The sequence below is a fragment of the Bos taurus genome, chromosome 11 (genome assembly GCF_002263795.3).
Source record: "Bos taurus isolate L1 Dominette 01449 registration number 42190680 breed Hereford chromosome 11, ARS-UCD2.0, whole genome shotgun sequence".
Taxonomy (NCBI): domain Eukaryota; kingdom Metazoa; phylum Chordata; class Mammalia; order Artiodactyla; family Bovidae; genus Bos; species Bos taurus.
In genome coordinates, this window is record NC_037338.1 from 43,620,924 (window position 1) to 43,635,575 (window position 14,652).

Below are 14,652 nucleotides of genomic sequence, written 5' to 3' on the forward strand. Positions count from 1 at the left end.
CCTCCAGCTAGTGCTCCATTTCTGTTTTCATTAACAGCCTTCAAAGCATTCTATATACTCATCGTTTCCATCATTTCTCTTCTCAACGTCCTCCATTTCAGCTTTCATTCCCACCATTCCACAGACATGGTTCTCATCAAGGTCATTAATGACCTTCATGTTGCCAAAGGCAATCATTTCTTTATTTTCATCTTTTGCAGTCTCAGCATTATTTAACACAGCTGACCACTTCCATTCTTTTTGAAGCAGTCTCTTAGTCTTCCTCCTAATTCACTGGCAGTGGCTTCTTTTCTACTCACCTTTTTGGGCTCTTTTTCATTTTTTTTTTTTCCCTCTATGTTCTTTCTTTCTCTCTTTTTAGTGAAGTGTTGCTGACTTACACACCTTATTTCTAACTCTGACCTCTCCCCTTAGACTAGTTCTACATATATCCAAATACCTACTCCAGATGTCTAATAGGTATCTGTAACTTAACACGTCTAAAACACAACTCCTGGTTTTCCCTTTTAGAGCTTTTTCTCACCAGCCTCCTTTTTTTCTGGTTTTTCAGACCAAAAATGTGAGTTCTCTTTTATTCCTTTTTCTTCCCTTCCACTTGCATCCAATCCATCAGCAAGTCCTTTAGGCTTTTACTGACTATTCACCCAAATCTTACTGAATATGACCCCTTTTCACCATCTCCTCTGCTGAAACACTAATCCAAACCACTTTTACTTCTCCTGTAGACTATTGCAATAGCCTCTCTGCTGCTCTACCTTCACTCTTGCCCCTGGTTATACTACAGTGCCCCTAACAGTTTAAAACATCCTCCAGAGTAAACCTCTCAAAACGTAATCATGAATCAACCTTGTGCTTAAAACTCCCCATATGTTCCTCTGTGCAGCTGGAATAAAATTCATCCTCCTTACCATGACCCTGCTTATCTCTTCAGCCTCGTTCAGTTTGCTCTGGTCCCACTGGCCTCTAAGTCCCTCAAATTAATGCTTTCCTGTTCCAAGGACTTCATACTTGGTTTCACTGACTGGAAGGCCCTTTCCCTGAATCTTTCTGTGGATGTCTCTTGTTCCTCAGGACTTGGCTCAAATGGCACCTCTTCAGAGCATGCCTCTCCCTCTCAGTCACTTTCTATCCATTACCTTATTTTCTTTACAGCAATAAAGAAATAAAATAGTTTAATTATAGTATTTGAGATGATCTTACATGTTAAAATGCTTGATGTCTTTCATGTGAAATATAGCTGCATGAAGGCAGAGATTTTTGTCTTTATCTTTTTTTAACTGAGGAATAGTTGATTATCTTGTTATTAGTGTTTGTGCCACAATCTAAAGAGCACCTGGCACAGAGTAGATATTTGCTGGACTGAATAAATAGTATCAACAACTGCAAGCCCTTGAAGAAAAATACCACGTGCTGGTCATTGGGCTTCCCTGGTGGCTCAGTGATAAGAATCTGCCTGCCACTGCAGGAGATGCAGGCTCAATCCCTAGGTCGGGAAGTTCCCCTGAAGAAAGAAATGGCAGCCCATTCCAGTATTCTTGTCTGGGAAATCCCATGGACAGAGGAACCTGGCAGGCTACATATAGTCCGTGAGGTGCAAAAGAGCTGGACACCACTTAGGAACTAAAAAACAATTCATTATAATCCCCCCCAACTAGCTACCAATCATCTTTACAGTAATACACTATTTTTTCCCAGGATAAGTCCTAACAAAAATAAAACTACTATTCACATTTATTGTTGTTTTTAGTCCATCCATTACCTTGTCTTGTAATCTTCCTTTTTTTCTAATTAAATTTATCCCACACAAGTGAAATAGTTTCACTTTTCAGATGTGGGCTGGATCTTTGATAAAAGGGTTCAGCAAGTTTTTAAAAAATATTTATTTATTTGGTTGCACTGGGTCTTAGTTGCAGCACGTGAATTGTGACATGTGGGATCCAGTTCCCTGACCAGGGATGGAACTTGGGCCCCCTGCAAAGGGGGAGCGCAGAGTCATAGTTACAGGACCACCAGAGAAGTCCTAGCAAGTTTTTAAAATAGTGAAAGGGTTTTCAAAAAAGCCTTTTAAGGGTGAGATAATATAAACCTATGGCTTACTCATGTGACAAATACAAATAGCTCTGGAAATAAATACAAACATGCGTTCCTATTAGTGAGGAGGTTTAAATAAGTTAAGTCTTTGGAAAATAAAAATAAAACGAATTCAAAATTGTGTAGTTACTAAATCTCCTAAGATCTAGCTTGTGATTTCACAGATGGGAGTGGTTTTAGAACTCTGGGGTCCTGTACCTGGGAGAGATTTTCTGTCTGGCTCCGAACTCTCTGCAGTCCATTGGGTCGCTAAGAGTCGGACACGACTGAGTGACTTCACTTTTACTTTTCACTTTCATGCACTGGAGAAGGAAATGGCAACCCACTCCAGTGTTCTTGCCTGGAGAATCCCAGGGACAGCGGAGACTGGTGGGCTGCCATCTATGGGGTTGCACAGGGTCCGACACGACTGAAGCGACTTAGCAGCCGAACTCTCTGTAAGCAAACATTATTGTGTTCTATTAAGAAGCACCTAAAATCAATCAGTTTCTGGAGGTGAAATATAAGAAAATACATGCAAAATATTTTCCATTCCTATTTGTCTCTCATCCTCCTAATGGATTCTTAAACGTTTATGTTTAGTTCATTCACATAGCCCTGACATTTGTGGTGGTACGGGTAAATACAAGTCTAAAATGATTACACTGAAAAATCTGCCTAGTGCCAAAAAGAACAGGAAACATTTTCCCCTCTCTTTTTATTTAGCAATGCTTTTAGAAAAAAAGGAAACTGTAAACGAATTCTGTACACCTTTAAAAAAAGCCAAATAAGCTTCTTGCCGGTTTTGCACCCCCTTAAGATCTTTCTTGGGGGCCTTGGAGCTATCCCTTTGAAATCTGAACATCAAGGAAGGTGGGGCCCCAGCTACCTATCTCTGGGAGTTTTAGCTCCAAGATGTAATTCCTATTATTTTCCCTTGGGAGAAAGACAACAGGTATTGTAACTGATTGCCTCTATCTGATGATATAAACGAGTGAGATTTCCTTTTTCTCTTTGCGGTCTCTTAAGTGCATCACAATATGGTTTAAGGCTTATGCTAATCATAAAACTGTTTCATTGTTTTCTATATTTTGTGGAAACGATGCTTTGCGGGGGGAGGTGACAGGAGAGTTTATTTTTAATTATTTCCCAACTGGGGCCTCCAGTTTGGGCATTTGTATGGCTGATAGCTCCCATTGCCCCTCTATAGTTATTTTAAACGGTAAAGGAAAATGGAAAGAGCACGGAGTTCTGGAGTCCGAAACCTTGAGTTTAAACTGTTCTTTTTTACTAGCATTCTGATGTACAGGCAAGTTACTTCTCTGAACCCTGATTGCCTCATCTATAAAATGAGGATAATAATACATTATAAATGAGGTAACTAAACTGACACATACAAAATTCTTTACACAGGAAGGAAACAAAAGTTATCCTAGATTCCGATGCTACACGTTCGTCCTCCTTTCCTCGTGAGTCTGTCAAATCCCAATGGGGTGTCCACTTCATTAACTTGGAGCACTGAGTAACGAGGAAACGAACTCACAATGCGGACCTTAAGAGTTTGAAAAGTTTTTAGTTTGTCAAGTACGTTAACAGAGCCCTCACAAATGAGATGTTGCAAAGGGATATCGGACTGCGGGGGTCCCCGTATGCAAATACCTGAATTACAGGCTCACCGAGGCCGCGGCAGCTTCCGCACTTCCCCTCGAGGGCGCTCCGGGACGCCGGCGCTGCGCCGCCCGCCGATCCGGGGGCGGAGATTTGCATGTGCGACAGAGGGAAGAGGGGGAACCACCCAACGAAAACCCCGGCCGTCGTTCCCCCTAACCTGGGAGGGCTGGCCCCACTTCGCCGCCCGGCCCGCCCCCAAGTGCTCGCGGGCGGGCGGCCGGCCGGCCCTTCTCGACGTCACCGCACCCTCCCACCCCCTCCTGAACTTTAAGCCACGCGCCCAAGAACATCCTGGAGGAGGGGGATTTCTCGGGGGCCGGCGGCTTTCGCACGCTCAGGGCCGTCACTCCCCGGCTCCCAGCGTTCCCTACACTCCCGGAGAGCCAGCTTCCCCAACCGGTTCCCGAGCCCACCCGGGCTTCAGGAGAGGGGTGGGTGGGCGGGGCATGGGCGGGACGGGGCCCGGCTGCGGCGGTGGGCGGACGCACGCGCGCAGGTCGCAGGACGCTCCGCCCCCGCCCCCGCCCCGGGGTAGCGGAGGTGAGGGCTCCTACGTCAGTCTCTGGAAGTCCCCCTCCCGCCGGGCTGTCCGCCTCTCTGGCAGACCTGCTCTCCGCTGTCCCTGCGCTCCGCCTCCTGGCTTCTGCCACCTGGACGGGCGACGCCGGGTGACCGGAGCGCGAGGATTAAGCGGGTGGGAAGGTGTGAGCCGCAAACCCAGAGGAGGGCGGAAAGGAGGAGGAGGAGGCCCCGGGGGTGGTCAGGGGGACTGGGGATCCCGCCAGCAGAGGTCCCTGGGCGGCCCGACTGACTGACGGGCTGAGTGACTGTAGCTGCCTCCGGTCCGGACGCTCGGAGCGGGGCGGCACGGTGAGCGCAGCCATGGCCTCAGGTGAGTGTTCCCGGGCGTGGGCAGGGTCCCGGACGGCGGGGAGGGAAGGAGTGCGTCCGAGGGTCTAACTGCTCAGGGTTTCGGGGGCCCAGTTTTGGTTATGTCTCATTCTGTTTTTAAAATCGCCTCTGGCAAGTTTGTCAGCCTTTTAAAAGTGACCTGGTTCAGGGTTTGCGTGCGAAATCTAAGTCACGCTCTGTAATTTGATGCCGTTGTAATAGCCGGAACCGTAGACCTTCCAAAAGACTTGGGTTTTGGATTAAGGAAGTAATAAGAATCTAAATAAAGGAGGATGAAAGAGTTCCCGTATTTTTAAATTGATTTAAGTTGAAATGGTGGGTTTTCGTTTTAGAATAGGAATGAGGAACCTTCCGGCCTCAGGAGAGCTCTATCTTCTTTTTAAGTTCAGTTTCATCAGTTGCCTAGAGGTGATCGCAGTTGTGCTGACAGTTGGACAAATGTGACGCGCCTTTAAAAATCACCAGTGGTATTTTAACAGGTCTTAAGTGGAAATGTTGCTTCAACAAGTGGATCATTTTTACTGTAAAGTGCGTACTTTTTAATTTATGGAGCAGAAATCGAGTTTTGTTTTCTTTTGTTGGAAGGAAGGGGAAAAGAGGATTTTTAGGATCCCCGTGCTTTAAAGTAACGGGTGAGAATGAAAACTGTCACTTACATGAATACATATTTATAGTCAGTAAATGCGGGGATCTCTTGCTTTACCTAGAAACTGCTTAAAGGATGCGGGAGGGAGCCTCCCATCCAGCCGTGGTTAGGTTTGCCTGCAACCTAAGGGTTATTATATCAAGTAGACTGCTTTGGAGCGGGACCTTCACTGGAGTCTGTCACGGTTCTTGGAGGCACCTTCCCCGCAGAGGGAGCAAGCGTGAGCAGAGGCAGGGAGGCCTAAAAATGTGGATTAACGCTGTGCCAGAGGCTGAAGACAATAACAGGAGGCTGAAGAAGGAGGCTTGTTTATGTTTGACCTGCATCCTCCCAACACCCTGATTCAGTGACCCACAGTAGAAGACTGATGACTACCAGAGAAGAGGAAGTAGAAAGCATAAAGGACTTTTTTTTTTAAAGGGTTGAGCAGAACAAAGCCATAGCTACTGCTTTAGGCCAAAAAGGAAATTGGGGTGGTTCACATGACATTTGATTTCAGTTTGTCTGTGGTTTTCATGTGAGAATACAAATGTAGTTTATTTCAACTTTCTCTTTAGCCACTTCAGTGACCCTAAACTTTCAGATAATCTTGTAAATTCATAAATTCAGACCATGTTGAGATTAAAAGTGCAAAGATGATTGAAACACTTGGTTAATTTATTGACTATCAGAAAGATTTTGTATGAAAGTTAAAGAATGGTTAGCATAATAAAGTAAAAAGAAAAATCAGCCTTCTGGTAATTTAACCAAACTTTGTTGATATATGGTGTGAATGTAACACTTGTAATCCATTCAAAAGAGAGAAAAAAGAATTAGCCATTTATGGACTATTGCAAGACCCACATCTTTTAAAAATGTGGTACAATTTAAACTTGTTTAATGACATTTGTTTTTGTCTTATTGTGAGGACTGATTTCCTAAATTGAGGGGGGAAAATTTTAAAGGGTAATTGTCACCCTCCCCTTTTCTGGAATTATATTAAAATGACACTATTTAAAATGTAACAAGTTATTCAAATTGTAATTCAGTTGTTTGAAAACTAAGGAAAAATCTGGGTGTACTTTGCTTAATCATTTGTAAAAACCTTAGAGAAAAAGATTCACAAAATTATAAGCTCCCATCCTGTTTTGAAACAGTAATTTAAGCAAAAGAGTAACTGAAAAAACCTTTTGCTTTGTTAGTTTACCATTGTCTAGTTTATAGTTTGTAGAAAAGAGTATAAAAACCTCAGAAAGTATTTTTATTGATTGATTACCAAGCATTTAAGACTGTTTCTCCATTTCTCACCGGATGTTATATGTAAATAGGTGTCTGTAGTTGAATATATGGTCTGTATAATATGACAGTAACATCATAATTTCATAAATAAAATTATATAAGTATTATGAATAACCGGGACTATATGTTTGATTCTAAATTTTGTTCAGTTAAATTGTCATGTTTAGGATTTCACAGCTTGAGTTCTATTAAGCTGTCTTGATTACTTTTTAAAAAAAAATTACACCTTGATTCCAGTCTTTTGACACAATTAATTAGGACAGGGATTAAAAAAAAGTTCTCAGTCCCATCCAAGGTATACATTAGCAGTCATTACTCTTGGATATTTATGATTCTAATCTGTTTAAGGTAAATAAAATTAGCTATTTTTTGGTCTGAATTTAAAGCTTCTCCTTATTCCAGTAGAAGGTGCAAATGTTTTGTGTGCTTTGTTTACTAATAAATAGTACTGTCTTTGGTAAAATATGTATTATAATTTAGATAATTTATTTTTATTTACAGTTTAAAAAATTATTATTTTTTAAATTGGAATAGAGTTGATTTATAGTATTGTTTTAGTTTCATGTGTACAGCATAGTGACTGTGTTTTTTTTTTGCAGATTATATTACATTATATGTTGTTACAAGATACTGGATATAATTCCCTGTGCTGTACAGTAAATCCTTGTGGCTTATCTATTTTATATATAGTGTATTCGGTTTTCTTTAGTATCGTTCTGCTATATCATGTAATAGGAAGTACATGAAGAAATTGTATTTGCAGACCCACTGCTTATCACCTTTGTAGTGTAAATTTCAAGAGAACCTTTTGAGTAAGGAGGAAAAATCACTGTATGACACAATCTTTGATGATAAAACTGGATGCTGAAATTGATAGGTAAAGAAAATGCTTTTTTTTGTTTTGCATAAAAAACTAAACACATAAACACGAAGGCTGCTTCAGAAGTGTAGTACGTGAAAATGTCAAGATAACAGTGTTATAAAGAAATTAGGGTGATATATGATAGATATAGAGTGAAGGGAATTAGCTAGTGAAATGACTGGCGGGGGGAAATCAGAGGAGAGTCATAATTAGGAACACCTGGGGTGTGTGTAGTATCTTTCTCAAATGTAATTTGAGGGACTCAGAATTTCCTTTTATTCCATCTTTCCCTCAACTGTTTTCTGCAAATGATTGGGTTTGTAGGCATACGACCCAAATAATTGCACGGAGTACGTATGGTAGAAAACTATTTGTTTGGTTCATATTTAAATGGGCATCCTATAATTTTTATTTTTAAATATGGCAGTCTTAATTGCCCAGATGATTTGGTCCTGCCATATATTTTTAACTTAGTTTCTCTACTTTTTTTCATCCTGGAAGTTATATTTTTTTCAAGACTTATTCGTCCACTCCATACCCCAACAGCAGTGGATTCTCTAGCAGTAGGATCTCTTTGCCAAATTTTTTTACATCTCTTATTTAGTTTATGGTGCATACATCAATCAAGTACTCTTCTGTACATCCCTTATTTGGATTCTTAAAGCCCAGATGAGAGAGTAAATCTGATATATTGGAGTAAACCTGGACTTCAGTCCATGATGGACCTGGGTTAGTTTTTATTCTAGTTCTGCCCCTCTGTGATTTGAAAATGGGTCTAACTATGCAGAGTCTTAATAGGAGCGAATGAGGTAATATATGCCCATAAATATTAGTTTTCTTCTGTAGTGGAGACTCAGAACTCTTCTGTTTTGGGACTCAGAACTCTAAGAAATAGGTGCTACTAGGCACATTTGGCACTTAATATTGTTTAAATAATCTGACAATTATAGAATTTTATGAAACCTTAAGTTTTCATAAAAATAGATTAAATCAGATGCTAGATAGATAATATATCTTTTAAGAATATGTAAGAATTCCCATTTACTTGTAAATATGTTGAAGTGGTTCCGTATGTATTTAAACTAGGGGAGTAGAAGTTGACAGTGATCTTTGGAGGCCATCTCCTTGGTCCACTTAAATGATAGCATTCTGAAGAAAAAAGTAAATAAAAAATTGTTTAGTAAATAAACCACATGTCCTTTTGGTAATTTGACTGATATAACTTACCTACCTATCCTTCGTCTGATTTCTTCTGCACCTTCTGTGTTAGTCTCCTTCTGACCTTATGGGAAGAGGCTTGAGTTTTCTTTGCCCTTTTGTTAATTGGATGTAATGTCATCTATGTAGGAAATGGTCTCTCTAAATTTTTATCATAATTGGGAAGAAGTGGAAAAAACTCTCCTGTGTCTTGAGGTGAAGAAATAGCAGCATAATTCAGTTGGGTTCCTAGGTTTGAGGAAAGAATAATAGGTCTATTCTTTTTCTCCAAAGTGAGTAGAGGTGATATTTGGAAAAGTATATATTGTTACCTCCATTCGCTCCTTTGAGTCTTAAGCAGTCTATTATCCAGTACTTCAGTACTGGATATGCAGTACTAGAGATGCGGTCTGTAGTCAGTTACTCAAAACTGTGGTGTGTCACATTGGCATGCTGTCTTGTAAGAAATGTTACTGATGGTAGTTATAATAACTAATTTTGTAAAAGGTGAATTTTATATAAATCAGTGTAATTGAAGGCTGTCTCTATAATAGTATTTTTTTTTTTTCCTCTTGCTTGCCTTTGGGTAAACGTTTGAGAGAGGGAGAGAGTTAACAGGTAGTTAGAATTCCTGAGCCTAGTTTATCCATCACCTGGCTCATCCTTGTGCATGAATTTAGGGATTGCTTCTCTAGATATGTGCCTTGTGGTTTCCACCTCTTTATGTTTTAGGGCAGTGGTTCTTAATCAGGAGTGTGTTCAAATTGCTTGGAAGGATTTTTTCACAAACAGGTCTGGGCTTTAGATTGATTTCTGTTTCAGTTCAGCAGATCTCAGGTGCGGTCAGGGTATGTATTTTTTGAAAAAGCTACCTAGATGATTCTGATATATAGTCCCAATATGAACTCTGTTCTAATAGGATCCAACAAGATGCATTATTTTCTTACACTAAAGTTGCATTTATTTTAGCTCATTTGCTGTATCAGTTACTGTGACTTTATCCTCAGCTATTTTTATGCTTGTTGTTCTGTTAAATTTGATGTCCCCTCCCCCAAGGATCCCAGCTGTCATATTTACTAGTATCATTCATAATTTCTTTTTCTTATAACTTCATATAATTTTGAACTTTAGTTTTATCAACTGTGAAATGGGATATTTGCTGTCCTGTGTTTATGAGATTAAAGTTAAGAGGATCAAATGAGAAGTGTCTTAAAATTAAGAGTGTTTTAATTACTGTAATTAACATTTTTTTAACTCTTCAACTAATGCTGGTTCCCAGTGCTACCTGTAAAGTTTTAGTTAATAATCTGCCTGTCTGACAATTGATCATCCAATTTTAACTTTTATTTCAGTATACTTTACTTTCTTTTTTCTTTTTTTAATGTACTTTCTTTTTTTAATCTTAAAAAATCAAGTAGTACTCTTTCTTGCCTAAGTGCAAATAAAAACATAAATATATCTTGCAAACATTTTGGCTATATTTCAGATATTATTCTAGTCTGCATTACCATTTTACAGTACTATTAAAAATTTAGGGGTCAATCCCAGCTTTGCATAATATTGTTTAAAGAAAAGTACAGTGATCTACTTGCTTAGAACCAGTTTTGAAGACATTTCTATTGAGGTAATCTTAGTAAAGAGTACTCACTTTCTCTACAATTCCCTAATTTATGTTTTACTGTCTTCCACTCCATAAATGATTGCATTTCACCACTTTTTCTCTTTAGGAAGGATAGCACTTTAAAACAGGATACTGAGGAAGAAAGTCACTGATACACTATACAGAGGCATGATTTAAATGATTTATAAGTGGGAAGGTTTTTTTAAGTTATAAACATAGATAAAGAAATTAGAATATGAGTAAATATGAGGAGTATGAAGGTATAGTGATTTTAGCACTTACAAACAACTTTTTTCCTAGTCAGTTAACTTCAGTCTCTCAGTTGTGTCTGACTCTTTGCGACCCCATGGACTGCAGCACGCCAGGCCTCCCTGTCCATCACCAACTCCCAGAGTTTACCCAAACTCATGTCATTGAGTCAGTGATGCCATCAACCATCTCATCCTCTGTCATCCCCTTCTCCTCCCACCTTCAGTCTTTCCCAGCATCAGGGTCTTTTCAAATGAGTCAGCTCTTCACATCAGGTGGCCAAAGCTCTTCACATCAGGATTGGAGTTTCAGCTTCACAATCAGTCCTTCCGATGAACATCCAGAACTGATCTCCTTTAGGATGGATTGGTTGGATCTCTTTGCAGTCCAAGGGACTCTCAAGAGTCTTCTCCAACACCACAGTTCAAAAGCATTGATTCTTCGGTGCTCAGCTTTTTTTATAGTCCAACTCTCACATCCATACATGACCACTGGAAAAGCCATAGCCTTGACTAAACAGACCTTTGCTGGCAAAGTAATGTCTCTGCTTTTTAATATGCTGTCTAGATTGGTTATAACTTTCCTTCCAAGGAGCAAGCGTCTTTTAATTTCATGACTGCAATCACCATCTGCAGTGATTTTGGAGCCCCCAAAAATAAAGTCAGCCACTGTTTCCACTGTTTACCCATCTATTTGTCATGAAGTGATCGGACCTGATGCCATGATCTTAGTTTTCTGAATGTTGAGCTTTAAGCCAACTTTTTCACTCTCCTCTTTCACTTTCATCAAGAGGCTCTTTAGTTCTTCTTCACTTTCTTCCATAAGGGTGGTATCATCTGCATATCTGAGGTTATTCATGTTTCTCCTGGCAGTCTTGATTCCAGCTTGTGCTTCTTCCAGCCCAGTGTTTCTCATGATGTACTCTGCATATATTTTTCCTAGTAGTAGAACCTAATAAGGAAAATCCAAATAATTATTAATATAGTCCTTCATTGTTTGCATGATTTATAAAAACAAAAAAAGATCTCCAGATTTTCAGTCATTCATTCCACAGATATTTCCTGAATATCTGTGCAAGACACTGATGAGTAAGGCACAATTCCTGCCTTCAGGTAGCTTGAAGAAATAAAACAAATAGCTTTTTTTTTTTTTTTTTTTAAGAAGAAATAAAACAGTAAGTCTTCCCTCACAGTTATTTGCAATAATTGCCATAAACAAAATGCTGCAGTAGTTTAGAGCAGGAGATTATTTCCAGCTAGGGGAATGGAGAATATTACAGTAGACTCTGATTGTCAGACTTTTTACCATTAAAGAGCTTCTGCAATAAAAACAAGAGAGTTCAGGGGTTTTAAAAGTACTTGATATTATATGATAACTAATATATGTCATTCTTAGTATTCAAACATCTTTTAAAAATGTTTTTTTTAATCTTTCAACAACTGCTTTTCTGTTCTCTTGTCCACAAACTATTTTCTTAAACACACTTTCTAATTTAAGGAAGTTTTGTGTAACCAATGAAAAATATTTGAATGCTCACTTTAAGCCTAGCACTTCTATTCACACTCCTCCCTTTAAAGTTAGCCACTTACCATTAATGATGTCATTCTGTATCAACTTCCCACTAAGACACCTTTAAGTAAGCAGTGGGCAGGGATTTATTTGACCTTTAGTTCAACCACATAGATGATTTAAGATATTACTTAAAAAATAACTGTTGAGTATTTTGAACTTCATTTTGAGAGGAGAATGTACTTTCTTTTAAATACTCCTACAAGGATATGCAAGTATGTGAAATATTTGAAACTGAAGTGTGAATTTGATTGTTTGAAATATGCGAGGATATATATAAGGATGTGAAATTGTTTTGTCTTTTTTAAAATTAATTTTTATTGGAGCATAGTTGATTTACAATGTTGTGTTAGTTTCTCCTGCACAGCAAAGTGAATCATACATATATATATATATACACACACACGTATAAATATATATATATATATATACATACACACACACACACACACATATATATACACACATGTATAAGTATATATATATATAGACACACACACACATATATCCACTCTTATTAGATTCTTTTCTCATACAGGTCATTACAGAGTATTGAGTATGTTCCTTGTGCTATACAGTAGGTTCTTATTAGTTATCTGTTTTATATATAGTACTGTATAGATGTCACTTGCAGTCTCCCGATTTATCCCTCCCAAGGATGTGAAATTGAAATACTCATCTGTATGTCTTACATTTTTCAGTAAAATTGAAATGAGTATTATAAATTTGATTAGCTTAAAGTCACTCTTCTCTGGCTCCTTGTGTTTAGAGTAAACAGATAGATAGTAAATTCAAGCACAAAGAATCTAAACCAAACAATAGAATTAAAGATACCGGTAATACTTTACTTAGAAAATATGTAATATGGAGCCATCAGTGATACTTTCTGTTAACCCTAATGTTCATTTGGTCACCAAGTACTGTCAATTTTGTCTTGTAAATAATCCTTGATTCCTGTTATCACTACCAAATTTCACATATATTCTCATCATCGCCCACATTGCTGTAACAGCCTCTAAACTGATCACCTTGCTTTCTCTTTTTTCAGTCTGTCCACTGCCACCAGAATTCTTACTCTAAAATGTCAATCTGATTATGTGATTCCCCTGCATAAAACCATTAATTGATTTTCTGTCACTCAGAGTGAAATCCCAATCCCCAGATGTACTCAGGTTCTGGTTTTCTTTCTAAGGGTAGAAGTGTATCTCAGCTCCATTGGGGCTGTCGTTTGATTCTTTAGCTCTTTTTTTCTGTGCTACCACCTTTGAACACCCTCTTCCCTTTCCCTTGAAATGCCTGCCTTTCTTCCTTCCTCCTCCTAACTCCCCACCCAGTATTTCAGTAACTTTTGTTTTCCTTGACATAGGATAGGCTTTCCTGACTCTTTTGCTCTTATTATCATTTTATGCAGAATTTTGTTAGCATAAACAAAATTTTGTTTTGTTCCTTCCTCTATAGTCTAATAATTTGTGTTGTTTGCCACATTGTTCTGTAAGATCCTTAAAAGTAGCAGTTGTTATACTGTCATGGTATCACTATAAATTACTTCTTTCAATAAAGCATCTAGAATAAGAATAGACCATTTATTGAATATTTGTTATATGCCAGACACTTGGTAAGAAACTAACACTTGTTATCCCTGATCTTCACAAAACCCTATGTGATAGGTGTTATTGTTATTATGTCCATTTTATAGAGGAGGAAACTTAAGAGATATAATATTTCCAGTGTCTTCAATGTTAGGAAGTGGCTGAGTTGGACTCAAAAGGCCTCTTCCCCATACTACATTGATAAGACCCACTGTGTTACCCTTTCTGAAAATTTGCTTGCATCCTAACAGAGGATAAGTCTTTAGTTAAATAAATGGATATCTAACTGTGGGAATTTAGAAATCACTAAACTGATTGAGGGAGGGGTTTTTTTGGGGGTTGTGGTTTTTGATTTGGGGTTTTTTCATAGAAGACATCTTTATACCCCTGAAATAAAGATACATTGCTAATATCCTACTTGTAAGCACACTGGTGTGCTTTATTTAACTGTCATTTCCATGATTTGGATAATAAGAGGGGATAAAGCTACATACGTTTTAGACAACTTTATTGGCATATTACTAATGTACACTGTTTAAAGTATGCAATTTGATAAGTTTTGACATATTTATACAATTTTGAGATCAACACAGTCAAGTAATTAACATGTCTGTTGTCCTCCAAAGTTCCTCATCCACTCCACAGCACTATGCTTAGGCAACCAGTGATCTGCTTTCTTTCATTATAGATTAGTTTACATATTCTAGAGTTTTATATAAATGGAATCATAACATAAAATTATGTGCACTTTTGATTTGACTTCTTTCACTGAGCATATTTAGATATTTATCCACATTGTTGTGTGTGTCAGTAGTTCATTCTAAAGGTATATTTTGAATTACACTCATTACAGAAAGTAAATAATTATTTTCCTCTATAGTGTCTTATACTTTAGAGGGATTGACTGAAAATTCTTCTGAACCTAAGTCCCTTCTGGAAGTTGTTTTGATGTACTATGTGTAAGTCCTTTAAGAGTCCAATGGAGATA

General features: G+C 38.4%; 1 protein-coding gene across 3 annotated transcripts in view; it reads left to right on the forward strand.

Moving 5' to 3' along the window:
- The first annotated feature begins 4,623 nt into the window (after window positions 1–4,623).
- Window positions 4,624–14,652, forward strand: part of REL (REL proto-oncogene, NF-kB subunit) — a 40,920-nt gene continuing 30,891 nt past the window's right edge. For 2 of the 3 annotated variants that reach the window (XM_059891147.1, XM_059891148.1), the window contains exon 1: window positions 4,642–7,454. In XM_059891147.1, coding sequence (XP_059747130.1) covers window positions 7,439–7,454 — 16 coding nt within the window. In that variant the 5' untranslated portion in view covers window positions 4,642–7,438. The other variant, NM_001192970.1, reaches the window with a different exon arrangement.